Source organism: Protomyctophum parallelum (genome assembly GCF_964188405.1).
Source record: "Protomyctophum parallelum genome assembly, chromosome: 1".
In the NCBI taxonomy this organism is placed as follows: Eukaryota; Metazoa; Chordata; class Actinopteri; order Myctophiformes; family Myctophidae; genus Protomyctophum; species Protomyctophum parallelum.
Genome location: NC_139697.1, coordinates 89,510,532 through 89,538,229, shown reverse-complemented (window position 1 = coordinate 89,538,229; position 27,698 = coordinate 89,510,532). Strand labels below are relative to the sequence as shown.

At 43.4% G+C, this 27,698-nt stretch overlaps 1 protein-coding gene across 2 annotated transcripts; it reads left to right on the top strand.

Annotated features, from left to right (window-relative positions):
• The first annotated feature begins 396 nt into the window (after positions 1-396).
• On the top strand, positions 397-27,670 carry dpp3 (dipeptidyl-peptidase 3). 2 transcript variants are annotated; one of them, XM_083770054.1, is made up of 19 exons: positions 397-607; positions 2,808-2,969; positions 3,549-3,693; positions 5,082-5,171; positions 5,636-5,773; positions 7,097-7,171; positions 8,353-8,443; positions 9,607-9,737; positions 10,913-11,043; positions 12,236-12,294; positions 14,856-15,050; positions 15,178-15,290; positions 15,425-15,517; positions 16,208-16,270; positions 16,687-16,811; positions 18,254-18,374; positions 21,161-21,340; positions 23,443-23,605; positions 26,721-27,670. In XM_083770054.1, exons 1-19 carry the CDS (start codon positions 432-434, stop codon positions 26,861-26,863), a joined length of 2,394 nt encoding a protein of 797 aa, XP_083626180.1. In that variant the 5' UTR covers positions 397-431; the 3' UTR covers positions 26,864-27,670. The 2 variants fall into 2 exon arrangements, with proteins under 2 accessions (XP_083626180.1, XP_083626181.1); XM_083770055.1 differs by lacking the exon at positions 397-607 and adding an exon at positions 909-972.
• The last annotated feature ends 28 nt before the right edge of the window (positions 27,671-27,698 follow it).

Below are 27,698 nucleotides of genomic sequence, written 5' to 3'. Positions count from 1 at the left end.
CAAACATAATATACAATTAAAAGGTCGTATAAACGAGACGAGTAGACTAGTATTAAATACAAAAAATTATAAGAAGAAGAAAATAGATATAGGCCTACAATAAACAGTTGGGGCCACACAGGGGCCGCAGCAGCAGGCAGCCTGCCACCTGTTGCTCTCTTAAAGCTGTTTTTGAAAGACTTTATGCTAAACCTGCAATCAAATAAGATGTTATTTAATTTAACCTGTCTGTATGATTGATAAAGTGTATGGAGGAGGCGGAGCATAGAGTTATGGCGTTGTTGGAGGAGGAGGCATATTCACTGGTGTACTGTTCCGGTAGGACGCCACCTACTGGCTGACCATTAGTAGGCCTACTCGCGAGGCCTTACAAAACCTCGGGTGGCAGTTTTATAACGACGAGTTGTTGTTTTGTTGTAACGAGGAGGACAATGCTGCTACGGCACGCGGCACGTGTGGTACACGGATCATCAACAATAGGAAAATGGAAAACGCTGTCGACGAGGATGGGATTCGAACCCACGCGTGCAGAGCACAATGGATTAGCAGTCCATCGCCTTAACCACTCGGCCACCTCGTCTCACGGTCCTGCACTATCTCGGTGCTGGTAAGAATTATTTAATCTTCATGTCACTACCAGCGTTAGAAGAAGCTCGACCTTTTCACGTTGTTTTAAATGTCTGTATGTAATAATACACTATATATTTACGTTTTGTTACCGGTCACAATGTAACGATATTTACCACGCACTGTCTCTTATATGTGGGGGGGAAATGTCCTGAAGATTGTAGTTTCAGGTTGTTGTGGTGTGTTCTTTGATTGGTCGCTCTCGTCCGTCAATCGGTCAGTCGAGTGCTGTGATTGGTCGAGGGGCGAGTCCTGCGTTGATTGAATACAGGAAGTGAGGGTAGAGAGACAGCGTGAGACTGCAAATTGACAGTAAGAAGAAAGAAAGTATAAACCCAGCAGGCAGTAAGTTAGAGTCCATTCATGCTGTTTAATGTTAATCTTTCATATTAACCGTGTATGCAAATAGACAGCTAGAAGTGGGTCATACTCATATGGGAAGTGTCTGATGATGGGGTTGCTTATTCTCCACGATTTTAGTTTATAAAGTTCTCTCATATTGCTTAACCAGCTGTACCGTTTATTTAGCATGTCTGCTAACGTTAGCCGTCCCCAGCAGCATAATAATGGATGTACTGTGTACTATATAGAAACAAAAGTGAACGCATTCCTGTTCTGGTGGAATTATAGGAATGCATGAGGTGTACCTTACACAGTATAGCTATATATATACCCCCCCCCCCCCCATCATTTACAGTAGAATTGGCTGTTTTTTCCCTACCTCCAGCTTTATCAAAGGTAACCGTTAGCTTCTTTGTAGAGCAGGTGGTGAATCAGACCATGCCTGTATTCATCATAGTTTATATATATATATATATATATATATGTATATATATATATATATATATATATATATATGTGTGTGGTATAGATGAGGTCTGATTCTGAACCTTTGGCACACAGCAAAATCCTCATTGTTTATTATTCGTCCTTTTGTAAGAATTGGAACCAAATGGACCTGATATTGTGGACACATTGTGGACACACAGAAACTGTGTTTCTGTGCCTGCCCAAGAGCCGACTCTAAAAGTCCAGTCTATCTGATTGTTTTTAATGGCAACTGTGGTATTTTGTGAAACCAAATGCTTGCAAAATGCAGATACAAAGAGGATAGCACGAGCTGTCTGTTGAGTTGCAAAACATATTGCTATTTTTTTTTATAATGCCGTTAAATATATACAATCAAATGGAACTTTTGTTTCACACAGAGAGGGTCTAATTGTCTATGGAAGTAATTGTGACTTCCAGGTTGCAGTCAAGTACAAGGCAAACACCCTCTCTGTTTGTCACTTGAGTCTAGGCTTTAACCCATTTAGACCAGAGACCAGATTCTTTAATGTTTTCTAAATCATGACAGTTTGCTCTATCAGAGTGGTTCTCAAACTATTTAATGTCGAGGACCCCCAGAATTATATGTATTTGGCCACGGACCCCCGTCTGAAAATATGTTGAATAACGTTCGCTCTGAAAGAATGTATATATTGTGTCAAATTTCCCCCCCAGATTTTTCAAAGAAATAGCAGACCTACAAGCTCGTAGTGCGGCACTCGGTGCCGCGCTATGAGCTTGTAGATTGGCTGTTTTCACTACTTCATAATTATTAAAAAAGAAAAGAAATTCATGGCATTTCTTAGATTTGTTTTTGTTTTGAAAATGAATAAAAATACATATTTTTTTTTTATGTAGGAAGAGAAAATGGGATTTTTATTCGAGTCGCGACCCATAAAAATAGGTCTGTGACCCATGTTTTCGTTTGTGAAACGGTGTCCTATGCGGGTTGCATACTTAGTTTAGACTAGTCATTGGTTAGACATGGGTTAAGGTTAGGTTTAGGTGTGCTGCCCTGTGGGACGTTAGGTTTAGGGTGATGGTTTGTAGTTGTAGGGCTAATGACTGGTCTAACCAATGACTAGTCTAAACCAAAAACTGTCTAAACTAAGTACTGCACCCGACTGCCCATAGATCCGAAGTCCTGTTAGTCCTGCGCTGCTGGTTGGCGAACATGCGCTGCACCCGTGCTTGGAGGTTATGTTTAGGGTTAGAGATAGGGTTAGTAATTTCGGAAACAATGGGAGGTCGAAAAACAATGACATGTTACCGTCCTACACTGTCTTCTTCTCCTTGCACTCAACTCCTCATCCTTCTCTGTACCTCCCTCCCTGTGTTCTCCCTGCTTCCAGTTCCTCCTTACCAGTGTTAGCCCCATCAGCCCTGAAGATGGTCGACTCCCAGTACTACCTCCCCAATGACATCGGCATCTCTGCGCTGGACTGCCGCGAGGCCTTCCAGCTACTGTCGCCGCGGGAGAAGATGTACTCCCATTACCTGTCCCGTGCAGCATGGTACGATGCAGTGCATACTGTAGCATTAGGACACAGATTTGACCTTAGGGCTGGTATATTTTGTCCCTTCTCCGCTGAATTATTGGGAGATTTGACAACATTTCTGGGGTTGCTGATAATGGGTCAGTAGTGTGTATATATATATATATATATTTTTATATATACTGTATATATTGCGAAAAGTGTAGTTTAATAGCAAAATGTAGTGCACATCTTTTAATTATTTGAATGTCCTGAATTTTCTAATGGTAGAATACATTTAGGTGGCTATTTGTCCCGTCTCCTTTTGTTTTCCGCGCCTTGTTTGAGATTTCATGTACATTTAGGATTTTTCTTAAGGATGATGTCGTAGTACTAGTTCAGCTTTTGGTGACATGTACATTTAAGTTTGAATCTATTATTTAACCACTTAAACGGCTATAAACTTAATTTGACCACCGTGGCACCCGCCTTTTCCCCCACTAGGCTTGTGAAAATGTGCCAATTTTCAGCAATTTCTTTCTACCGAAGACACACTGTGTACATACATTTCCATCATGCTATCTTACTAGAATGACACATTGAAATGGTCGGTCTCAGGTACGGTGGGCTGGCGGTGCTGCTGCAGACCTCACCAGAATCCACCGACATCTTCGTCCTGCTGCAGAGAATCTTTCGCAAACAGACGCCCGCCCAGCTGGAGCAGGTCGGCGTGGCAGCCGGGCTCAGCCCTGAAGAGTACCAGGTGCGTTGACCCTCCCTCCCACCTGATTCTCATTTTCTCTGTGAAACGAACCGATTCTAACAGTTTTCTGAAAAATAAAACCTATGTATATCAGTGGTGCTCAACCTTTTTCATGTCAACGACCCCCAGAATTATCTGTGTTTTGCTGCAGACTCCCGTCTGAAAATATGTTGTGTCCCCCCCCCCCTCCCACCAGAAGCAAAGACTTGAGTTAAAAACGTTCGCTCTGAAAGAATGTGCGCCTCGTTTTTTCAAGATCTTTCTAAAATCGGTGCCGTGCTATTTTCCAATAGCTAAAGTATAACCTAATTATTAATGCCCATGCAACACTTTCAAAATACTGCCCACTTTCCATTTTTTTTGCTAAGACGTCCACAGACGTCTTGGGCACCACATACGGGTAATTCCCGGGACGTCTGTGGACGTCTTGGGCACACAACCTGTTAAAACACCAAAAGGGAATTAAAAAAATGTCTTCTAAATCCTGACAGTTTTATGAAATACCTATATTTCTATGTCAGTGGTTCTCAATATTATAAGGACCCCAAAAATTATATGCAACTAGAACTGCACTCTGTCGAGTGCCTACTTGCTTTTTGCACACTAGTAGGCCTACTAGTGCGCAAGCAGAGCGCGCAAGTACTGTCGACCGCTACAAACTGTGAAATCTCAGCTTCTCTGTGAAGGGCGTATGCACCGTCCCAGCATATGACGTCAGGGTATAACTAGCTCTCAATGATGACGTAATAAAGATGTGGATTAAAGGACCCAATGCCAGAGTGTAATTGGTTTTCGATGGTGACGTAATGACGATAGGTTATAGTGTCTGGAGGATTAAAGGTAATGCTCCTATGTATACATGTATGTAATCTGGCACCACTGCCGTATCAGGCACAAGTAGTCATTACGTCATTTGCTGGGACGGTGCATACGCATCGTATATCGTCCTGGGCGAAACTAGTACTTGCGCGCTCTGCTTGCGCAAGTAATTACTAATTGGCCGCTGACCGGCATATGAAAATATGTTGTTCCAGGAACCCCCCAGGAGCAAAGATTTGAGTTAAAAAGGTTCACTCTGACAGAATATATATTCAAAGATTTGTGCCACATTTTCACAATTCTTCAAAAATAGCAGATCTACAAGCCCATAGCGCGGCACCGCGCTATGAGTTTGTAGACCTGCTATTTTTCAACAGCTAAAGTGTAACACCAAAAGGGGTTCCCGTTCAGAATGGTTTAAGATCAATTACATTAGCCAATCTACAACCTTGATTATGACGATTATGCAAAACAATAATTGAGATTATCTCAAATAATTGTGATTAGGCGATTATGTAATAATTGTGGCAGGCCCTCATAATGTTTTGTCTGCCTTGTGTCTTGTCCAGGCGTTCTTGGTGTATGCAGCGGGTCTGTACGCCAACATGGGAAACTACAAGTCTTTTGGAGACACCAAGTTCATCCCCAACCTCCCCAAGGTACCGACGCGGGCTCTAGAGAGAATCATGTATATTGTATAGTATTATATGACTGCACAGTATGTCATTGTATTTGGGGTGGCTGGCGGTGGCTCAGGGATAGAGTGTGACCGGATGGCAACCTCAAGGTTCCCAGTTCGAACCCTGTGGGCTCCCCCCAGAGTTGGTGTTGCAGTGTCCTTGAGCAAGACTCAGAACCCCTAATTGCTCCTGATGTGGCAGGTCGGTGCCTTGCATGGTTTGCTCCGGCATCGGTGGGTGAATGTGATGCACAATCTCTGTAAAGCGCCTTGGATAAAGGCACCATATAAATGCACCATTCATTCACCATTATTTGTCTTTCACTGCCCCCCCCCCCCCCCGTACAGTTTTCTAATGAATGTTGACATGGTAATGGTATTTTCTCATTGTGTGTCTCCTCACGTATATTTCTGTGTGTGTGTGTGTGTGTGTGCGTGACCCAGGACAAGCTGAAGGCTCTGGTGTGGGCCAGCCAGGCGTTTCAGGAGAAGCCCAGTGACATGGAGGCTCTGTGGGACTGCTGTGCTCCGCTCCTCTACTCACTGGAAAACAGACAGAAACAGCTGGGCTTGGGGGACAAGGTAACGTGTGTGTGTGTGTGTGTGTGTGTGTGTGTGTGTGTGTGTGTGTGTGTGTGTGTGTGTGTGTGTGTGTGTGTGTGTGTGTGTGTGTGTGTGTGTGTGTGTGTGTGTGTGTGTGTGTGTGTGTGTGTGTGTGTGTGTGTGTGTGTGTGTGTGTGTGTGTGTGTGTGTGTGTGATCGTTTAACGGTAGGCTAAGTGATTCTCTTTGGTTAAAATAAGTGTTAACGTACTAATTGCTATAGAGAAGTCCTGAACGTCACTCGCTCGTCCCCTCGATTCCCCTGGTTCACAGAAGTTTTTCTCTATGGAGAATAACATGGGGTGATCTTAAAATCGTCTCATATAAGCATTGTGGTCCAAAATTAAGCAAGCTGTCTCTGTGTTATCATCGGGGAGGCGGCTCTGTATCGTTTGAGACAGTCAGTCACTCATATATGATACAGTCTGTTTCTAGCGAAAATGTAACCAATTCAGTAGCAGTAACAATAGCGTCAGGATTTGCGCCCCTCTACCGATATTGACGTCAGACTTCGGTGTTTGTTCAGTAACAGGAGTCTCCACGTCTCTCCAGCACTTTATTAAACAATAAATGCATTTTGAGGTCGGGATGACATTTTTATCCAATCAGGCCTAGAGAAGTCTGACAGGATAGAGATTAAACAAGTGGAATTGGTAGTGATGACGCAAAGAAATGAGCAGACAAAATTGGAACTGAAACACCATAAAAATGTGCAATCCACCCGAAAATGTAATGAACAAACACTCTTATCTATAGCAATAATTGCTATCATAATAATGCTTTTAATCTTTTAACAAAATAATGTTTTTGTTTTATTTAACTCATTTAGGCCTGACGTCAATTTTTTTTTTTAAATACAGTTTTCTGAAATGCCTATGTTTCTATATCAGTGGTGCTCAATATTTCATGTCAAAGACCCCAAAAATTATCCGTATTTGGCCGCCGACCCCCATCTGCAAATGTGTAGTTCCAGGGAGCAAAGATTTGAGTTAAAAACGTTCGCTCTGAAAGAATATACTTTCAAAGATTTGCGCCACATTTTGGCGATTTTTCAAAAAATAGCAGATCTACAAGCTCGTAGCGTGGCACAGAGTGCTTGTAGATCTATTTTTCAATGGCTAAAGCATAACCAAACACCAAATGGGGTTTTGTTAACCCGCCAAAAATGGGTTAGCAAAGCCTTTAAAAAAAGATGCATTCCAACTACCGGGTATGGTTACTAATGTCTTCCTCCTCCTGTGTGCCGCAGGGCATTACCACCTATTACTAATTACTAATGTCTTCCTCCTCCTGTGTGCCGCAGGGCATTACCACCTATTTCTCAAGGAACTGTGCTTTGGAGGACGCTGAGCTGGCCCAAAAGTTCCTCGACTCACAGGTCAGCATCCAGGGAGCCCTTAACGTCCTACCGGCCGGGTCTGTCTGTATAGTCCTATACTCCTTCACCCACCACAGCCAAATTCAAGACACATTTGCAAGAGGAACTCCATTTGTCTATATATATATATATATATATTGGTTTTTTTCTTCTTTTCAACCTGACAAGCATCATGTCCACATCCACCACAGCCTCATACCGGATAGAATTTGGTGTTGTGACCACAGAACACAACGCGCACCCAGACTGCAGGGGCTCTGGCAGACCACTTCTAATAATAATAATAATGGATTTTTATTTATAACACACTTTATATTCGTCAGAATCTCAAAGTGCAACAGCAAATGAATAAAAGCAGAAGAAACAACACACCATTAAAAACATCTAATAGAATGGGATAATTTAAAACATAAGGGCAAGGCTATGAAAATGCTTTGGTATAAAGGAAAGTTTTTAGTCCTCTTAAAAGTGTCGACCGACTGTGGGGGGCTCAAGTGGGTGGGGGGAGAGCGTTCCACAGTTCGGGGGCGCCCGAGCACTTCCTTTCAATCAAGGCGGGGGTGGGCTAGCTTTTCGGGTACGGGATCACTTGGTCGTTTTCCAAGGGCTGGCGTGATCACCCAGTGCCAGCTTTTAGGTCCCATTGTAGGCTGCTAATTAGAATAATGCAAGCATTGAATAAGTCAATAATTTAACAATAAACCCTAACAAAGAACGAGTAAATAATTGAATATGAATACTGGTGACGTATCGTGGCTGTGCCACAGCGCAAATGTAAACACAAGCTAACAGGACTACAACTCTAAATTATTATACATTATGTTTACCGTTTCTGCACGAGAGAGACCAGATCAAGGTAGGAGGAGGGAGCATGTGAACTCAATACTGCAGCAATCTGGCGGAGTCAGGTTAGGCCTAGGCTAGATATGCTTTGACTAATTCGATTCACAGGACAATTGTACTCGACTGCAACGGTGGGGGAAAGGGTGGATTAAATAAAAGTGTCAGTGATTCATGAATCGCGGAGCTCAAGCGGTTTTGAAGGCTAGCAGATCTACGAGCTCTCTCAACATGTTAGACACGATGCGTTGTGAGCTTGTAGATAAGGTGAGATTTTTCCATTTATTTTCTTTCGTGTTTGAATAGTGTGATTTGTTTGTGTATTTTGTGCCGTCTTCTAGAACCTGTCTGCCTACAACACGCGTCTGTTTAAGAGGGAGAAGGGAGGAAAGGCTTGTTACGAGGTGCGCCTGGCATCGGCTGTCCAGAAAGGTCAGAAAGTATTTTCTTTAATATGTTTTATCATAGTTGCACTAAATGACCCATTTAGACCTGAGGCCGATTATTTAAAAAAAGTCTTCTAAATCCTAAAAGTTTTCTGGAAAAACCTATGTTTCTGTGTCGGCAGTGCTCAACCTTTATCACGTCACGGACCCCCAGAATTATTTGTATTTGCCCGCCGACCCCCCATCTGAAAATATGTTCCAGGCACCCTCCTCCCATGAAGCAAAGATAGCTACGAGCTTGTAGATCTGCTATTTTTTCAATAGCTAAAGTATAACACCAAAAGGGGTTCCCGACCTTCAGCCTGGCATCCCTAGCGTCGTTATAAACAAAAGAACAATTAAACATCTTCATAAAAAAAACGTTAGATCTACAAGGGCCGCAACGTATCGCTCTGCAACGCGTTGTGAGCTTGTAGAGCTGCCATTTTCGTGTGAAACAGTATGAAGTGGGGTTTTTCTTTTGTGGTTGAATTGTCAGCCAAATTCAGCATAATTACTGCAGTCATATTCTGCATTGAATAAGAACTGTATATACAATTTGTCCGACTACGTTTTTATGTTTTTTGTTCTACTGGCCAAAGATGCACATCCTTCAGTCACGCCACTTACTTTAATGTCCTTCTTTTGACTTCTGAGGTCAGAAGTGTGAGATTCCTGAGATTCCTCAGAACAGACTGTGTGGCACGGAACTTTACCACTTCTGCAAATAAAACATATTTTTAACGGCAGCTATTTGTTTTAGTGGATATTACTGTTTCTATGTCATGATGTATTCTTGGAACAAGCACGCAACCAACATGGTGTCGGGATGTGCGAGTCTTTTTGATCTCATGTCATTGTCTTTTATTTTATTTTTTGATTTATTTGATCCTGGTTTTAAAGGACCAGTGTAACATGAGTAGAAGTCGTTTTACAACAGCGTGTGCAAAAGAAAAACCCCACAAAAATATCTTATCTACAAGCTCGCAATACATCACCATGACATGCGTTGTTAGATCTGCTATTTATGGTATCTTTGAAAAGAAACTACATTTATGGATCTTATCTTTCGATCAACTTTTGCGCCTCTACACCTACAGTAAATTGTGCATTTATATGTACTTGTACTGTACCTACTGTAAGCCAACGGTCTGTGATCTGCTTCCACAGACTGCGCCACAGAGGGGGAATGTGCGTCGCGCTGTGGCGACTTCACGTTCGACGGCAAAGACTTCCAGGTGACGAGAGGCGACTACGCTCCTCTGATGGAGAAGGTCAGCCACTACCTCCAACAAGCACAGGTCAGTGGAGGAGCAAGGCCCATGGACCTTTTGAACCTAGTATAACACCCATTTAGACCTGAGGACGATTCTATAAAAGTCGTCCAAATCGTGACGGTTTTCTGAAAAACCTCATGTTTCTGTGTCAGTCGTTCTCAAACATTTCCATGTCGAGGACCCCTAAGATTATCTGTAATTGGCCGCCGACCCCACCTAAAAATGTTGTTCCAGGGACCCCCCCCCCAAGCAAAGATTTGAGTTGAAAATGTTCGCTCTGAAAGAATGTATATTCACAGATTTGTGCCACATTTTCACGATATTCTTTTCAAAAATAGCAGACCTGCAAGCTTGTAGATCTGCTATTTTTCAACAGCTAAAGTATAACATAATGCTTTAAAACACCAAAAGGGGTTCCCGCCCCAAATGGGTTAACACAGTAGTTTTCAACCCATTTGATTTCAATGCCCAGTATTTATTCCGATTTTGAGCCACGGACCACCATTTTATGTGATTTAGCCCCTTAACCCCATGCATGTTGTTGTCGTTGGATGAGATTTTGTCCATAATTCCATGCTGTATTGATGTTGGTACCATTAGGAGAGATAACAATTCTTCTACATTCTTTCATTCTGTAGACTTCATGTAAATTAAATGAGATGTTTAACAATAATTTCACTTTTTTTTTTTTTTGCGGCTTACGCCTTTTATTGATTTTTTAAGGGACAGATAGTAGGCTGACAGGAAACGGGAGAGAGATGGGGGGATGACATGCGGTAAAGGCCGTGTCGGGTTCGGGAGTCGAACCCGCGGCACACCGCGACTGGATCACCAGTCCGGTGCCCAGACCGTTACGCTACGGCCTGGGCCAATAATTTCACTCTTGAGAGCGTGAAATGAAACCATTTTACACTCTAGTTAATATCTATACTGGTCCATTTGGTTACCAACTCTCCATCAGTTAGCTGCGGACACAAATGGAACCCCCTCAATTACCACTGGTTGAAAACCACTGCATTAACCCATTCTGGGCAGGAAGCCCTTTTGGTGTTAGCATCATGTTATGCTTTAGCTATTGAAAAATAGCAGATCTACGTCGTTGGCATCAGAAGTCTTAAGAGGCACTGTGTGTGTAACGTCACTGTTCACGACGGATGCATGTGGTAACTCGTGACGCCGTTCTGTGATTGGCTGAACAGGCGCACGCCGCCAACGACAACCAGCGGCGGATGCTGGAGGAGTACTGCCGCAGTTTCACCTTCGGCTCGGTCGACGCCCACAAGGAGGGCTCCCGCTACTGGATCAAAGACAAGGGACCAATCGTAGAGAGGTAACGTTTGAGCTCTTTTTTTGTAATTAATGCTCCCCCCCCCCCCCCCCCCCCCCCCCCTTTTTATTTTATTTTTCTAAGATTTGTTTTTGGCTTTTCTGCCCTTTTTATTGATAGTCCATCAAGTGGAGATTGACAGGAAAGAGGGAGAGAGAGAGAGAGATAAGGGGAGAGACTCGCTGCAAAGGTCGTCATGAACGGGACTCGAACACGCGACACGCTGTCAGGCCCAGAGCCTGTATGTGCCATGTGCCTGGACCGCTATAGGCCAGCGGGCGCTCCGGATATAGTTTTTGGGGGTTTTTTTGAGGACCGGTGGAAAGATGCTAATGTCTTAGGGAGGAGAACGCGACAAAGAAATCTCCAGTTGTCCATGAGTTCAATGCTTCACGGGTGTGACTGAGAGGAACCCAAGTGGAACAGTGAGGTCACAGTGAGTAGGCGTGAAGAAGGTGGAGGACTTTAATCCATTCTGACCTGAGATCAGATTCTAAAAATATCCTCTACATCCTGACAGTTTTCAGAAAAAGCTAATGTTTCTATGTCAGTCGTTCTTCGATGTCCACTCCTCCGGCGTACCAGTGTAAATTCTTCCGCCCTCCCGTCAACATGCATGGCTCCAACGAACCATGCAGCAGCCAATGAGGCATCTATTATTTTAAATATCTATGGGAGGGATAGTGAGTGTATATCGGCAGAAAGATGTTGAAGTTGGAAGTGCCATGCCGGAGGCCTCCCAGAGGACGACCAAAGAGAAGATTTATGGACGTAGTGAAAGAGGACATGAGAGAAGAGGAGGCAGAGGACCAGGGTGAGATGGAGGCAGATGATTGGCTGAGGAGACGGAGGACAGGGTGAGATGGAGGCGGATGATTCGCTGTGGCGATCGACCCCTCAAGGGAAAAGCCCCAAAAGATGGGGGGGGGGGGGGTGTAACACTTTACATACTGTAACTGACATAGCCATGACTTATTTTCTGTCGGTTCTAAAGAGAGTTCTAAATGTGGATGGTCTTGAAAAAAATCTAACATAATTTATAATTATCCACACACTGCACACTGCTGCTTACCGTCGACAGCATGTCAATACTATGTGGGTCAAAAGTTTGGATCTATTGATGATAAAGAGCGACTTCTCTCCCTTCTTGCGATCTTATATCTTCTAATGTGTTCTCTTCTCTTGTTCTTCTCAGCTACATAGGTTTCATAGAGAGCTACCGGGACCCGTTTGGCTCCAGAGGAGAGTTTGAAGGTAACTTCTCTCACGCAAAATCTTTGAGGAACGGAAATCTTTTTTCCACTCTAAACACCGGTTAGGAGGACCTTTTACGAATAGGATGCAGGCAAATTCCAGCTCAGCCAATAATTGGCATCTGCTAATTACATTTTATATCTGCAAATATATATTTGGTGATGTATGTTTGCATGCAAAATACAATCACACCCGTGTGAAGTGAGGGGCGCTTTACCAACCCTTATCATCTTACATCATCGCGATATCATAACATGATGTGCCGATTTGCTCAGTGACAGACAAAACGAACATTAAACTCTGTCCATTGTCAATGGTCGTTTTTAATGTTTGTCTAGACAAGACAAACATAAAAAAAATTGATTGAATTTTCTCCTGCATACTTTTACTAAGTATGCTTGTCATGTGCAGGATTGAAAATGGTAAACATACTGTATATTAGGCTAGATTCTAGCCGCTAGGATATTGTAGAAAACGCCCTGAAGTCTTTTCAAATAGTTTTCCGCTCGGCTTCGTCCTGTCTGTTGAATTTAAATGTCACCAGATGAGTGGGCGGAGATCTTGTGAGGCTTTATCGGAGTCCACCCGAGATTAGATGGATTGGGTAGGAGTTGTTCTCTTTGAGTGTGTTCTTTTGAAGTGAAGTTGAAAGTTGAAACACATGTTGGTGGACTGTGAATGGAGAAAGTACAGAGGGTCACTGGCGGCCATTGTGTGCCTGAACCGTTATGTATCAGCTAGTGTTTTCATGTGGATGCATCTCCTATACTGTTCATTTCACTATTAACCCATTCTGACCTGAGATCAGATTCATACGAGGATTCCGCCGGACACACACTGGTCTGATCAACCCATTCTGACCTGAGATCAGATTCTAAAAATGTCAGTCGTTCTTCGATTTTTCAAAAATAGCAGACCTACAAGCTCGTATCGCGCCACTCGGTGGCGCGATATGAGCTTGTAGATCTGCTATTTTTCAATAGCTAAAGCATAACATGATGCTGACACCAAAATGGGTGCCCGGTCAGAATGGGTTAAGTGTGTACCTTGTTTTAGATCAGTGGTTTTAAACTTTTTTCATATCACGGCCCATTATTTCTTCGGCCTTTGAGCCACGGACGACCATTTGATGAGATGTAGCCTCTTGGACAAAATACTTTTAAAATGTTGTCATCCTTGGATAAGATTTTGTCCAGAATGTTGGTACCATTAGGGGAGAGAACAGGCAAACGTTGATCAAAATACATTCTCTAATTCTGTAGAATGAATTAATTGAACTCTTGAAAAGCGTAACAGGAAACCCATTTAGGCATGAAATTAAAAATAAATCTTCTAAATCCTCCAGTTTGCTGAAATAAATATTTTCACGATTTTTCAAAAATAGCACACCTACAAGCTCGTAGAGCTATGAGCTTGTAGATCTGCTATTTTTCAATAGCAACATTACAACATAATGTTTAAAACACCAAAAGGGGTTCCCGCCCAGAATGGGTTAAAGATCTATAAGGGTCCATTTGGTTTCCAACTCCCATCATTTAGCTGGGGAATCTCCTCAAGGACCACTGGTTGAGATCCACTGCTTTAGATCATAGAACCTCTTTATATTATTAAGGTTTTTGTAGAGCTAGACGGATGCATCGATCTGGCCCATAATATATCGGCCATTATTTGAACTTTTTGGTTCGACATCAGTAATATTGGCAATTATGCAGCCAATGTGTCCCGATTTTTGTTTGGTTGCTTGATTGAATACTTTATTAACAGTTGGCAGAAAAAAAGCACAAATGTACCGTTCAGTACCAGGTCTCCTAAGAGAATTTAAGACCAAGAAAGCCTATTTATTGGCTTGCTTGGTCCTTTTGCATCACTTTCAATCCTTAATTTATTCATGTCGTTATAGATGACTATGTTTGAAACGGGTCTAAAGTAGTAAAATAACACAACGCTCAGTTCATGTTTTTTCCTAAAATGTGGTCCGCATCGGGCTCCCTACCAACAGTGAGAAAGCCGATCTCCTGCTGCAGTTTTATCATAAGCTGTCATAAGATATCGATACATAAATCAAAACATTTTTCTGAAAAACCTATGTTTCTATGTCAGTGGTGCTCAACCTTTTTCAAGTCAAGGACCCCCAGAATTATCTCCATTGGGCCACGGACCCCCATCTAAAAATATGTAGTTCCAGGGACCCACCCCCCCAGAAGCAAATATTTTAGTTAAAAATGTTCGCTCTGAAATATATATATATTCCATGATTTGCGCCACATTAGAACGACTTTTCAAAAATAGCAGACCTACAAGCTCGTAAGTGCGCCACTCAGTGGCGCGCTATGAGCTTGTAGATCTGCTATTTCTCAATAGCTAAATTATAACAATGTTTAAAACACCAAAATGGGTTAATGGGCACATTTGCGGCGCATCGCCAGTCGCCGCGGAAAATGAGTCGACCCGAGAGAGACGAGTCACTTCATGCTGAAAACGGCTCAGTGCAAAACACTCTGAACTATTACACAGCAAAAAACACTAAATCCAATATCCCCCCCCCCACCGTGTCCCGCCAGGCTTCGTGGCGGTGGTGAACAAGGCCATGAGCGAGCGCTTCGCCAAGCTGGTCAGCTCCGCCGAGGTGCTGCTCCCCGAGCTGCCCTGGCCCCGGGACTACGAGAAGGACACCTTCCTCAAGCCGGACTTCACCTCGCTCGACGTGCTCACCTTCGCAGGCAGTGGCATTCCTGCTGGCATCAACATCCCCAACTGTACGTATTATTCAACGCACATTTCGTTTTTCTTTCTTAGACTTTTGTCCTCTGCCGTGTCTGAGATAAGTGTGTGTGTGTGTGTGTGTGTGTGTGTGTGTGTGTGCGCGCACATGCATGCGCGTAGACGACGACATCAGACAGTCGGAGGGCTTTAAGAATGTGTCGCTTGGCAACGTGCTGGCTGTGGCCTACGCCACACAAAAGGACAAACTCACTTTCTTGGAGGAGGACGACAAGGTCTGTTGTGCACACACACACACACACACACACACACACTGCTTTCAGTCCCCACATTACGTTTCATAGAAATGGTTACCGCCAGTCGTACACCAACGTGTGTGTGTGTGTGTGTGTGTGTGTGCGCGTTTCAGGACGTGTATATCGCGTGGAAAGGCCCATCGTTTGAGGTGCAGGTTGGTCTCCATGAGCTGCTGGGTCATGGCAGTGGTAAACTGTTTGTGAAGGTCAGTAGCAGCAGAGTCACAATACACCTCCCCTTAGAGTTGCATTTAATTGGGCGCCCGGTGGCCTAGCGGTCCAGGCGCATGGTGCCACATATAGGCTCTGGCCTGACAGCGCGTCGCGTCATGTTCCAGTCCCGTTCATGCATTTATTTTTAACCCATTCTGACCTGACATCAGATTCTAAAAATGTCTTCTACATCCTGACAGTTTTCTGAAAAAGCTATGTTTCTATGTCGGTCGTTCTTCGGTTAAAAATAAATAGCAGACCTACAAGCTCCTAGCGCGCCACTCAGTGGCGCGCTAGGAGCTTGTAGGTCTGCTACTTTATTGCCTTATCAAGTCATGACGTGATATATTCACCTAGCTTACTGTATACAGGTATATTGTGTGACAAATCTGTCTCTGTGTGGCTATTTTGTTTTGTTTATTTTCCTCTTTTATTACTACCATTTTACCTATATTCTTATTTTCTTGCCCGTAATGCTATGAATTGTGAATGTGAATGCCTCAATAAGCACTTTAAAACCAATAAGAACTCTCAAGTGTTATTAGAATAACTGAAATTTGTGAAAGTATGAACCAAGAAGTCCGTGTACAATCTTCAACACATCGGTGAAGTAGATAAAGAACAAGCGTTTGAGTTGAGTTTGTACGCTAACGGGTTCGTACCTCTCTGTCTCCTCTGTTCAGGACGACAAGGGCAAGTTCAACTTTGATGAGACGAAGGTTACCAACCCAGAGACTGGACAACTGGTCAGTTTGTGTGTGTGTGTGTGTGTGTGTGTGTGTGTGTGTGCGCGCGCACCCTTTGCGCCACCCGAAACGAGTGCCTGTGTGTGTTTTATTTTTTTCTCCCACTGTGGCTCTTCAGAGTGCAGACTATTGTCTATTATAGAATAAAATATTAATCAATAGTAAAGCGATCAGTCTTTGTTGTCCGTGTGTGTTTAACTTGACTGTCATAATTAGTTAATGGGCCTCTGATCAGGCTGAAACTTTGCCTAAATTAAAAATGTGAGTCATACATCATAAATATCATAGATGACTGGTCAACTTGGAAGTCCCGACATCCACATTTGAGCCATGGTGCTGTTCCCATGACGTGGATCTCATCTCATATGATTTCCTTTTCCTTTTTTTTTGTTTAATTTTTTTTTGTTGTACCGCAGGTGTCGACTTGGTATAAAGGCAGCGAGACGTGGGACAGCAAATTCTCCACCATCGCCTCCACCTACGAAGAATGCCGTGCAGAGTGTGTGGGCCTGTACCTGTGCCTGAACAAGGAGGTGCTCGGGTATGTACGCAGGCAGCAGTTATTGTATTTTTAATTTCTTTGTCTGCCTTCATTGATAAGTATCAAGTAAAGATAGACGGGGAAGAGGGAGGGAGGGAGAGAGAAGGGGAGAGGCATGCAATTATAAGAACTCTTCGTCTCTGATTAATGGGACTCGAAACATGCGACGCGCTGTCAGGCCAGAGCCTATATATGTGGCATGTGCCTGGACCGCTAGGCCAGCGGGCGCCCCCGCATGCAGCCTTTTGACCACCAAAGCCCACCACCTACCTGTCCACCACAGTTCATCCTGTCTCCAATCTCCGCTCTCCCTTTCTCTTTCATGTCCTTTATCCCAATCTCTTAAAGATGGAGGGCCACAATGTTTTGTATTTTTCCAGTTTTTCATGTGTCTATGAGGTGACAGTACTTCATTAGACACCCTGGAGTTGTTTTTATGTGCAATGGTGTATTAACTTTGTAATGAGGGTTGTTAATGAGGCTTCAGTTCAGGTGGATCACCACCCATCACCACCCGCCAGGCCAACCAGGCATACTTAATGAACTGGTGGGCATGTCCACATAAAGGCATGATTTTAACAAATACTGTACACTTTTTGGAAAAAGTTCTTCCCCCTTATATTGTAATAATACCTGATGATCATGTTTTAGGGTGGGAAGAAATGGTGGCGCTCCATCTTTAATGTTATTTTTGCTCCAGTCTCATTCGCTTTCTCTCATTCTTCTTTCCTCTGTTACTGTATTCCTGCTTTACTCCATCTTCACCCCCCCCCCCCTCATCTCTCTCTCTCTCTCTCTCTCTCTCTCTCTCTCTCTCTCTCTCTCTCTCTCTCTCTCTCTCTCTCTCTCTCTCTTACATTGTGTATGTAGTCAGTATGTAGGTGTTATTGTCTCCAGTGGCCATCTGGGTGCTAGCGTGGCGCCAGGCCTAATGATGAATGGCGTGTGTAGGGTTCCACTTTTATGGGCCGGGGGGGGGGGGTTGACTTCCAACCTTCTGGTCATTCATTTTTATGGCATTGGCGATATGTTTTATCACTGCTTCTGGTCAGGCTGAATTAAATTCTGATATTCTTTTGGGATAATGTAGAACGTCTCAATATGTTTGATATGCATTTGTTTGATCAAATTTAATGTATCTTTCAATTTTTATTAATGTGTGTTTTTGTCAATGAGATTAACCCGGACGCCTCTGTTTTGGGCATATGTTCGAACATTTAAAAGTGTCCTCCCCACAAACGCATCGTTAAGCGATGCTTTGTGAGCTTGTAGATCGTCTATCTTCGCACAAATAAGAATACAGGGTTGAAGCTGTGAAGCAAATGTTCGTTTTCCTTTACAAATCGAACCGTGTGTGTGTGTGTGTGTGTGTGTGTGTGTGTGTGTGTGTGTGTGTGTGTGTGTGTGTGTGTGTGTGTGTTTGTGTTTGTTTCTCTCTCCAGCATTTTCGGGTACGCGGGCCAGGATGCCGAGGATGTGGTGTATGTCAACTGGCTGAACATGGTCAGAGCTGGACTACTGGGCCTGGAGTTCTACACAACAGACAGCCAGAGCTGGAGACAGGTAAGTCTGTCTGTCTCTCTCTCTGTCTGTCTCTCTCTGTCTCTATCTCTGTCTGTCTCTGTCTGTCTCTATCTCTGTCTGTCTGTCTCTGTCTCTCTCCGCCTGTCTTTGTCTCTCTCTCTCTCTGTCTGTCTGTCTCTCTCTTTCTGTCTGTCTCTCTCTTTCTGTCTGTCTCTCTCTTGCCGTCTGTCTCTCTATGTCAATGTGTAAAATAAACAACGGTGACATTTGCACTGAAAACGACATTAACAATAATTAAAGAATGATCTGTCGGTCTCTCCGACGTCTTCTCCCAGTCCTGTTCTGTGTCTCTCACGCTCTCACTGTCCCGATTTGGGATGGTATGCAGCTTGGATTTCTCTATGACTGTTATCGTTGCTCTTTTATTTAACCCATTCAGGACGGGAACCCCCAGGTATTGAAAAATAGCAGCTCTACAAGCTCATAGCACGGCAGCTTGCAGATCTGCTTTTTTCTTTTTTTTAAGTCTTGAAAATGTGGCACAAATCTTTGAATATATATTCTTTCAGAGCAAACATTTTTAACTTGAATCTTCTGCTTCTGGGGAGGTCCCTGGAACAACATATTTTCAGATGAGGGTCGGCGGCCAATTACATATAATTTTGGGGGTTCTTGACATGAAAAAGGTTGAGCACCACCACTGACATAGAAACATGAGGTTTTTTAGAAAATAATCAGGATTTAGAAGACTTATTTTCAGAATCTCCCTCCGGTCTAAATGGGTTAAAAGTTAGTAGTTGTACAGTAATCTACCCCATCTCACTTAATCGCTCTCTCACGGCCGCTCCTTCACAACACGTCATAACCAGGAATAATCGCCTTCATTAACCCATTTAGACCTGCGCTCGATTCTATAAATGTCTTCTAAAATCACGACAGTTTTCTGAAAAACCTATGTTTCTATCAGTGGCGCTCAACAATTTCATGTCAAGGACCCCCGGAATTATCTGTATTTGGCCGCCGAACTCCATCTGAAAATATGTTATTCCAGGGACAAAGAAGCAAAGATACGTTCGTTCTGAAAAAATATATATTCCATATTTGCGCCACATTTTCACAATTCTTCAACAATAGCAGACCTACAAGCTCGCAGTGCGCCACTCGGAGGCGCGCTATGAGCTTGTATATCTGCTATTTTCAAATAGCTACAGTATAACATAATGCTTTAAAACACCAAAAGGGGTTCCCGCCCAAAATGGATTAATGTACAGCTGTTGAGAGCGTGACAGCGTTACAAAGTGCTTTCCAAACAGCCGTGACACACGGCCTAAACTCTGTGTATTTATTGCATTGGGACTGTCCCAGCTTACACTCTGGTGATTCCTTTTTTTCTTCTTCGAGTGCATAAGTGTGTCATGCTGTGTTTATACGACTCATGGAATGTGCAGTATGTTGTCTGTCCGTGTATCCGTGTTGATTTCGTCGACAAAATGGAAACTAAAATGAAAACTAAACTATGATGACTAAAACATAGACTGACAATTTCGTCGTCAAATAAAAACTAGACTAAAATGTTAGGAAGGGACTAGTGGACAAGAGATCCAGTATAAGTCCTTTTACTCTTGGTTGCATTGTAGATCGGCTGTTTTCAGCGTGCGTGAAGTCATTGCGGTTATGACGGCATCAAGGCCCGCCAGAATGCATTTCAGTCGACTAAATAAATCAACCGTAGATTTAGTCGACTAAAATCGTATGATATTCAGTCGACTATAAAACTACCGGTAGACTAACACTGACGCATTCCAGGTGACAAGATTCCTTTACAGGATCTCCTCACTGGTCAGCAAAAACACCTTGAAGACCTTAACAGGAGCCCTCGTACAAGGTTTCTTTGACTATGCATCCACCTCTTGGTACCACAGCACCTCAAAGGCCCTAAAAACAAGGCTCCAGACCTCCCAAAACAAACTGGTCAGGCTCCTACTTGGCCTCACCCCCCGAACCCACCTCACCCCTGCCCACTTTGACAGGCTGGGATGGCTTAGGGTCGTCGACAGAGTACAGCATCTTGCAATGGGTCTGGTCCACAAGATTCGATACACCACCAAGATACCCATGTACCTGTCTAAATACTTCCTTAATGTAAACGAAGTCCACACCCACAACACCAGAGGGAGTGCAACAAACCATGTACAACCCAGATTCGGCACAAACAAGGGACTAAATTCTTTTCGCTCCTATGCCACCAAAATGTGGAACGCCCTACCAACAGTCATTAAGACATGTGAATCCCTTGACTCCTTCAAAACCGCTCTCAAAGGGCACCTACGGATGGCTGCAATTCGAAACTGGCCTCTGTAAAATCTGAATCCCCCCCACCCCCCACCCCATTTCCCTCACTGTATATTGTATATTTTCCCAGTGCTTGTATATTTTCCCTTTTTTGCTTCCCATATGATGAATTCCTGTTCTGTTCTTTAGCTACATAGAAATGTCTATTTGTATGTCTCTAAATGGTTGTATGTCTTTAAATGTTTTGATGAATTGAACAATGTGGACCCTGTTGTAAACAAGTGTAATGCTTAATTGGGTCGTCCACTCACAGTTGACAGTCTTTGTATTGAGTTTGTGCTTAAAATGTACTGTAAATTCTACAAACTGTTAATAAATATTTCAATCAATCAATCAAACCTAAAATGTGACTAAAACTATATAAATGAAAACCATTCAAGAAACTTGTGACTAAAACTAAAATCGAAAAGATGTGCTGCCTAAAACAACACTCTGTGTGTGTGTGTGTGTGTGTGTGTGTGTGTGGTTCCCAGGCCCACATGCAGGCCCGCTATGTGATCCTGCGGGTGCTGCTGGAGGCGGGCGAGGGCCTGGTGACGCTGGAGGAGACCACAGGACAGGACGGCCGGCCGGACGCCCAGATCACCCTGGACCGCAGCAAGATCCACACCGTGGGCAAGGACGCCATCCGCAGGTTCCTCTGCAAACTGCAGGTATGCGTCTTATTTAAAACCCATTTTGACCCGAGATCAGATAGATATCTTTTGCATCTTTCATGATTTATTTTAGATTGTCTACATCAGAGGCGAATAGTTCTTCTTACTGTCATGGGTGAAAAAACATGTTTTTTCTCCGTTGGGTACTTTATTTAGTTTTCTAATAAACACAGTGGTACGATTTCAGTTCACAACGAACACATGATTCACTCACTCAGGACAGCAGAGTAAACGGTAAAGTAAAGAATTAATGAATGTCTATTGTAGCGGAATTGTGGCGGTCGCTTATTCACGTACCATTCATTGCATGAGGAAGGTGTTTCTCGCCCACCCACCCCCCAGTGGGCCCCTGCCCCCCACCACCCCCGTAAAGGTGTGACTACGTGACAAAACCTGGAAGGCCCCAGGCCCCTTCACATTCGATCTGCCCCATCCATTAATGTTTTTAAGACTCCTCTCTTCTCCCTGGCTTTCAATCCATTTTAGGTTTTTCTGTATCTTAGCTGTTTTTTGTTTTTGCTCATTTTAACCTTTCATGCTTATATTTTTGTCATTTCTGATTGTTTCTCGTTTACATTCTGTGTTCTCTTGCCTGTTCTCTGTTTTGCCACTGATGTACAGCACTTTGGTCAACCTTGGTTGTTTTAAAACGTGCTATATAATATAAATAAAGTTGGATTTGAAAACAACAGGACATGGAGGACTCAGGAGGGAAGCTCCCTCTGAAAGTCCTCTGAAATATATTCAAAGATCTGTGCCGCATTTTTACGAATTTTCAAAAATAGCAGACCTACAACTAAAGCTCGTAGCGCGCCACTCGGTGCTATAAATAATGCTTCGTTTATACACAAACGGTTCCCGGCCAGAATTGGTTAACCACAGGATCCTTGCAGTGATATTCTGAGGTGAACATGTGGCGGAATTTGCAGATCTTGCTCTACGTTGTGAGCTTGTAATTGTTGCAATTTTCGGAAGAGAGATTTCTTTTTATAGAGGAAAAACATGTGAGGGGGCTTAATATTAGTCCGTGGGGGACTCCAGTCAATGAAATGTATAGGGTTAAGTGGTTAACAAAAGGATACAAATATGTCTTGTATGTGTGAAGTGTACGGCAGAATTTACATGGCTTATTACTGCTCACAATGGAACATTAGATTTGTAAGCGGTTGAGCAGTGGAGCAGATATTATATTCCACTTTTTCCTTCACCGTGTCATTTCAAAATGATACCCCTCGTCGCCAAAACCAACCGAGAATCACATTCTTGGTTAGTTCATAGAGCTCTGAGATGTTGTTTATTGTTTGGAGGACTACTGTTAACTGATTGAAAACACGTGTAGGATTGAAACGTGTCTCCACTATCTCCATGTTCCACGTCTTCATCTCAGTGACTAAAGAGAAAGAAGCCGAAAGTAACTTTAATTAATTAATTAATATTGAGCTCAATATTGAGTTTTTCATGTTGCTCATTAAATTGCCCTGTTGGCTCATAAGTTCTCACATTTGTAATTTACTGTACCATATGGACGCATTTTTCTGTGATTATGTTTAACATGTAGTACTTTTGATTCTTGGAATAGTTCAGCATAGTAGAATCACAAATCGGATGTATTATATCGTTGTCGAAAGTAACACATTCCACAAGCTAGAAACTCGCCGTTTCTTGCTGAGCTTGTAGATCTGCTACTTGAGCTATTGTTTTTTTTTTTTTACTTGAATCCTGAAAAGTACGTTTTGGAGATGCATGGATCCACCCGACAAAGACGATATTATAAAAAGACTGCTGTCCCATTATCTGTCTCTCTCCCTTTCAGATAAAAAAAAATCACTGTTTGGCCGGTGTCCTATACTGTTTCTTTTTTTAAGATTTAAGATTTCTTTTGAGCTTTTCTGCCTTTATTGATAAGTATCATCAAGTGAAGATGGACGGGAAAAGAGGAAGGAGAGACACGCAGCAAAGGTCGCCCTGAACGGGACTCGAACACACGACGCGCTGTCAGGCCAGGGCCTATATAGCCTGCATGCGCCTGGACCGCTAGGCCAGCGGGCGCCTATATACTCCTATATATGCCAACACTGACGTCGTGATGTCTCCTATAGGTGTTCAAGTCCACGGCGGACGTGGAGGGGGGCAGGGCTCTGTACGAGGGCTACTCGGCCGTCGGCGACGCCGGCGCCCACAACTTCCTGCGGCTCAGAGACACCGTCCTGCTGAGGAAGGAAGCCCGCAAGATGTTTGTCCAGGCCAACACCAACGTCCACGGTAAGATGTTTGTCCAGGCCAACACCAACATCCACGGTAAGATGTTTGTCCAGGCCAGCACCAACGTCCACGGTGAGATGTTTGTCCAGGCCAACACCAACGTCCACGGTAAGATGTTTGTCCAGGCCAGCACCAACGTCCACGGTAAGATGTTTGTCCAGGCCAGCACCAACGTCCACGGTAAGATGTTTGTCCAGGCCAGCACCAACGTCCACGGTAAGATGTTTGTCCAGGCCAACACCAACGTCCACGGTAAGATGTTTGTCCAGGCCAACACCAACATCCACGGTAAGATGTTTGTCCAGGCCAGCACCAACGTCCACGGTAAGATGTTTGTCCAGGCCAGCACCAACGTCCACGGTAAGATGTTTGTCCAGGCCAACACCAACGTCCACGGTAAGATGTTTGTCCAGGCCAACACAAACGTCCACGGTAAGATGTTTGTCCAGGCCAGCACCAACGTCCACGGTAAGATGTTTGTCCAGGCCAGCACCCACGTTTGATTGATTGATTGAAATATTTATTAACAGTTTGCAGAATTACAGTACATTTCAAGCACAAACTCAATACAAAGACTGTTAACTGTGAGTGGACGACCCAATTAAGCGTTACACTTGTTTACAAGAGGGTCCACCATGTTCAATTCATCAAAACAATAGACACTTCTATATAGTCAAAGAACAGATCAGGATTTCATCATAAAAGAAACGTATACAGTGAGGGATAAAAGGGGGGGCGGTGGGGGAGATTCAGATTTTACGGGGGCCAGTTTCGAATTGCAGATGTCCGTATAGGTGCCCTTTGAGAGCCGTTTTGAAGAAGTCAAGGGATTTGCATGTCTTAATGACTGTTGGTAGGGCGTTCCACATTTTGGTGGCATAGGAGCGAAAATAATTTAGTCCCTCGGTTGTGCCGAATCTGGGTTGAACATGGTTCGTTGCACTCCCTCTGGTGTCAACGGTACGTGGACGGCGAACCTAACTGAATCACGTGTTCACGTCTGTTTGGGCCACACTGTCACCATGATTACAGGCTTCAATGCCCAGACTCCCATCGGGATTTTGATTGAGATGTGGTTGATATTCTAGATATTTTTCTTCCGTAAATTTCACAACTCAAATGAATGTACCTAGTCCTGTAGGAAAAAAACTTTCGCACACCTAGAAATCGGGCGTACGCACAGGCCAGTGGACATCAATGAAAGAATATAATACACCCGCACACTGTATCTATTTATTTTCTTCTCAATAATGCAATGTTTCGGTCCCCCTTCCGGACCTGCCTGAAGAAGGTCCGGAGGGACCGAAACGTTGCATTATTGAAAAGAAAATACTCTTGTACGGAGCCGATACACAGTGTGCGGGTGTATTATATTATTTCATTGTTGTCTTTATTTGCTGAAATCAAGACTTCTGAATAACACCATTTTAAAGTGGAAGCGACAGGGCTATTGAGATTATTATTATTATTTTATTAATCTCCCCGTTAAAAGATGCAATATAAATACAATTTAATTATTCGTGAGATGCTTTTCTCTTTTGCTCAAAAGACCAACCACAAAGCTGAATGAAAAATAAATGGCAAGAAGAGGAGCCAACTTGTTCACAGACGAGTATTTTGCATAGCATAGTGAGAGGGACATGTCTTTCTCACATTATGCCATCAAAGTGTATTTTTCTTCCAACCTGGCATCCAATAGCTTGGGCGTATCATCAAGGGGAGAACATAGACTGTAAAAAATATGGACAAAGCGTTCCCCGGGTCTAACATGAACGTAAAATGAAGCCTGTAATAATATGCTAATTCCTGATGTAAGTCGCCATCTTTGGTACCAGCTGGCCATTGGCTGGCTCCGTTTTGTATACCAGCTGGTCATTGGCTGCCCAGACAACGAGGCGGGACTTCCCCCCTTCTTCTCCGTTGGTTTTTATTTTGACTCGAGTGGGAGGGGAATCCCGATCATAGACTGTAATGGTAGCCACGCCCCTCAGAACATACGCGATGGTTTTTTTTCTTTATGGTCATTTTTTTAATTAATGGGACCATAATTTTCCAAAAAGAATATTATGACATTAGAAATGAGACTTTAAACTAGTGACTGGAAGAAGAAAGTATTCATGACCATGTTTATTAAGGTAATACAGTCTAGGTGAAGTTGGGCCAAAATACATGGGCCTCTATGGAGCTATGGGGCTTTTTGGGTCCGGTCCAGCGCCACAACAGGCCATTATATGAACTACCGATTTCAAATGAGGCTTCACGAAATATCTGGCTGACTGCCCCCCTGGGGGAGAACAGAAAAGGGGGAAATAAATAGCTAGAATATTTTATCCAAAGTGACAGTCTACAAGCTTGTAGAGTAAAATATTGACTGTAGCTGCTATCAAATATCTCATATTGAAGAACTCCATGTCCCCTCTACTCCAGTTCGTTACGGTACGGCTTTGCAGGAGGCTACAGCTGTCTATAAAGCCCAACACACACCGGGTGCGCAGCGACGCGGCACAGGCGTTGCCGCGCGGCAACGCCTGGAAAATAGAACAGTGGCGTATCGGAGCGCCAGGCGAGGCGTGAACGAGCGTCGGAAGCCGCCGGTGTGGGATAGGTTAATTGAAAATAACTGAGGCGGCTGTTTTGACGCACGGCGTTCGCAGACGGTGTGTGTTGGGCTTTAGAGTGTCAATGTGTGTTTCCGGAGCTAAACCTGATTGGACCAACCAGAACCAATGTCCTTGTGTACACTGCCAATAAGGTCAAAGAAGTACCTCCACCAATCATCTCTTTCATCTCCATAACGTTTTACACTATATACTATATTTTATACGTTTTATACTATATTTAACTTTCATATTGTAACACAAGTCAAGGTGGGCTCTGATCAGATTGGAAGAGAGTCATACGTCACAGATGTGTCTTAGACGGAAGAGTGACGTCATAGATAAATGACGTCACATGCTGGTCACAATAACGTCATAGATATTTAAAAGAAAAAGATTTCCTTGATAGATGGAAATGATATGAACAGGGTATGCGTTGAAGGGGAGGCACAGAACGCTTATTGTGTGTACCAAACTTGTGGGTGTGTGTGTGTGTGTGTGTGTCTTCTCTCCCCCAGGCGACAGCGTAGAGCTGGTGGAATATGAGGGCAGCGCATCGGGTTTGATCTGCTCCTTCATCGACCGTTTCAACGACACCGCGGAGCAGCTGGAGGCTGACCTGTTGGCGCTGAACAAGAAGGATGCTCCTTGCTGGTGTTGACTCCATTCCCCTCACTATGCCAACTGAAAGCTTGTTTTGTGTGTTTTTTTTTTTTTTTTAAACCATTGTTTAAACATACAGAATCCGGACACATTTAAGAATAAAATAAATAAAATAAAAGGAAGCTATCCATGAAAGGGAAGGGTTCTGAAGAATATACCAGACCGACTCCAGTGAGTGATGTTAAATGAAGCCACATTAGAACACAGTGTCCTTGTAGACTGGACGCGTTTTTCGGAAATTAAAAGTGCGAAAAACACAGCAGTGTGGAGACACCTTTTTAGGCCTACAATGGATCTACCATACATAGACCACCATACATACAGCCAGAGTGTTCAAAGACCTGGATTTGTTTTCTTCACAGTTCTGGTCGTACAGTACTGAAAAAAAAACACATTTCCCAAAACGGATTGGCAAACGTTTGTGAAATGTTTTTTTTGTTTTGTACTTCCCATACAACCGTACATCCAAATCCAAAGCAGTTAAAAATGATCAATTTGAGCGTTGTCCTTTAGTCCTTCAAGGAAGCAATGGATGCTGGTACAGTTTACCTTTAAAATGAGCTGTGGTGGTAAAGAATTTTTTCTTGTTCTTGTATTATATTGATTTTGGGCTTTAGAATAAGCACCTTACCGTTGGTTGGAAGATGATTGACTGACACCAAAAGCAGGTTCATGTTGACTGGTCAATATAGCGTAAGTTAAGCTGTTCTCTGATAACCAGGCTGAAAGGTATGACACTCACTGGGCAGGTACCAATTACTGTAACTGTAACAAGTATGACCTGTTGATTCTGTACAAATAAATTTTGTTTTGTAAGAGCTACTATCTGCTCA

What these genes read in the sequence shown, in the direction of transcription:
- dpp3 (XM_083770054.1), top strand. Translation starts at nt 432, where the DNA reads ATGCTGCTACGGCACGCGGCACGTGTGGTACACGGATCATCAACAATA. An exon ending in AAAAGTTCCTCGACTCACAG is followed by an intron (nt 7,172 to 8,352) that starts GTCAGCATCCAG and finishes GCCGTCTTCTAG; the next exon opens with AACCTGTCTGCCTACAACAC. An exon ending in ACTACCTCCAACAAGCACAG is followed by an intron (nt 9,738 to 10,912) that starts GTCAGTGGAGGA and finishes TTGGCTGAACAG; the next exon opens with GCGCACGCCGCCAACGACAA.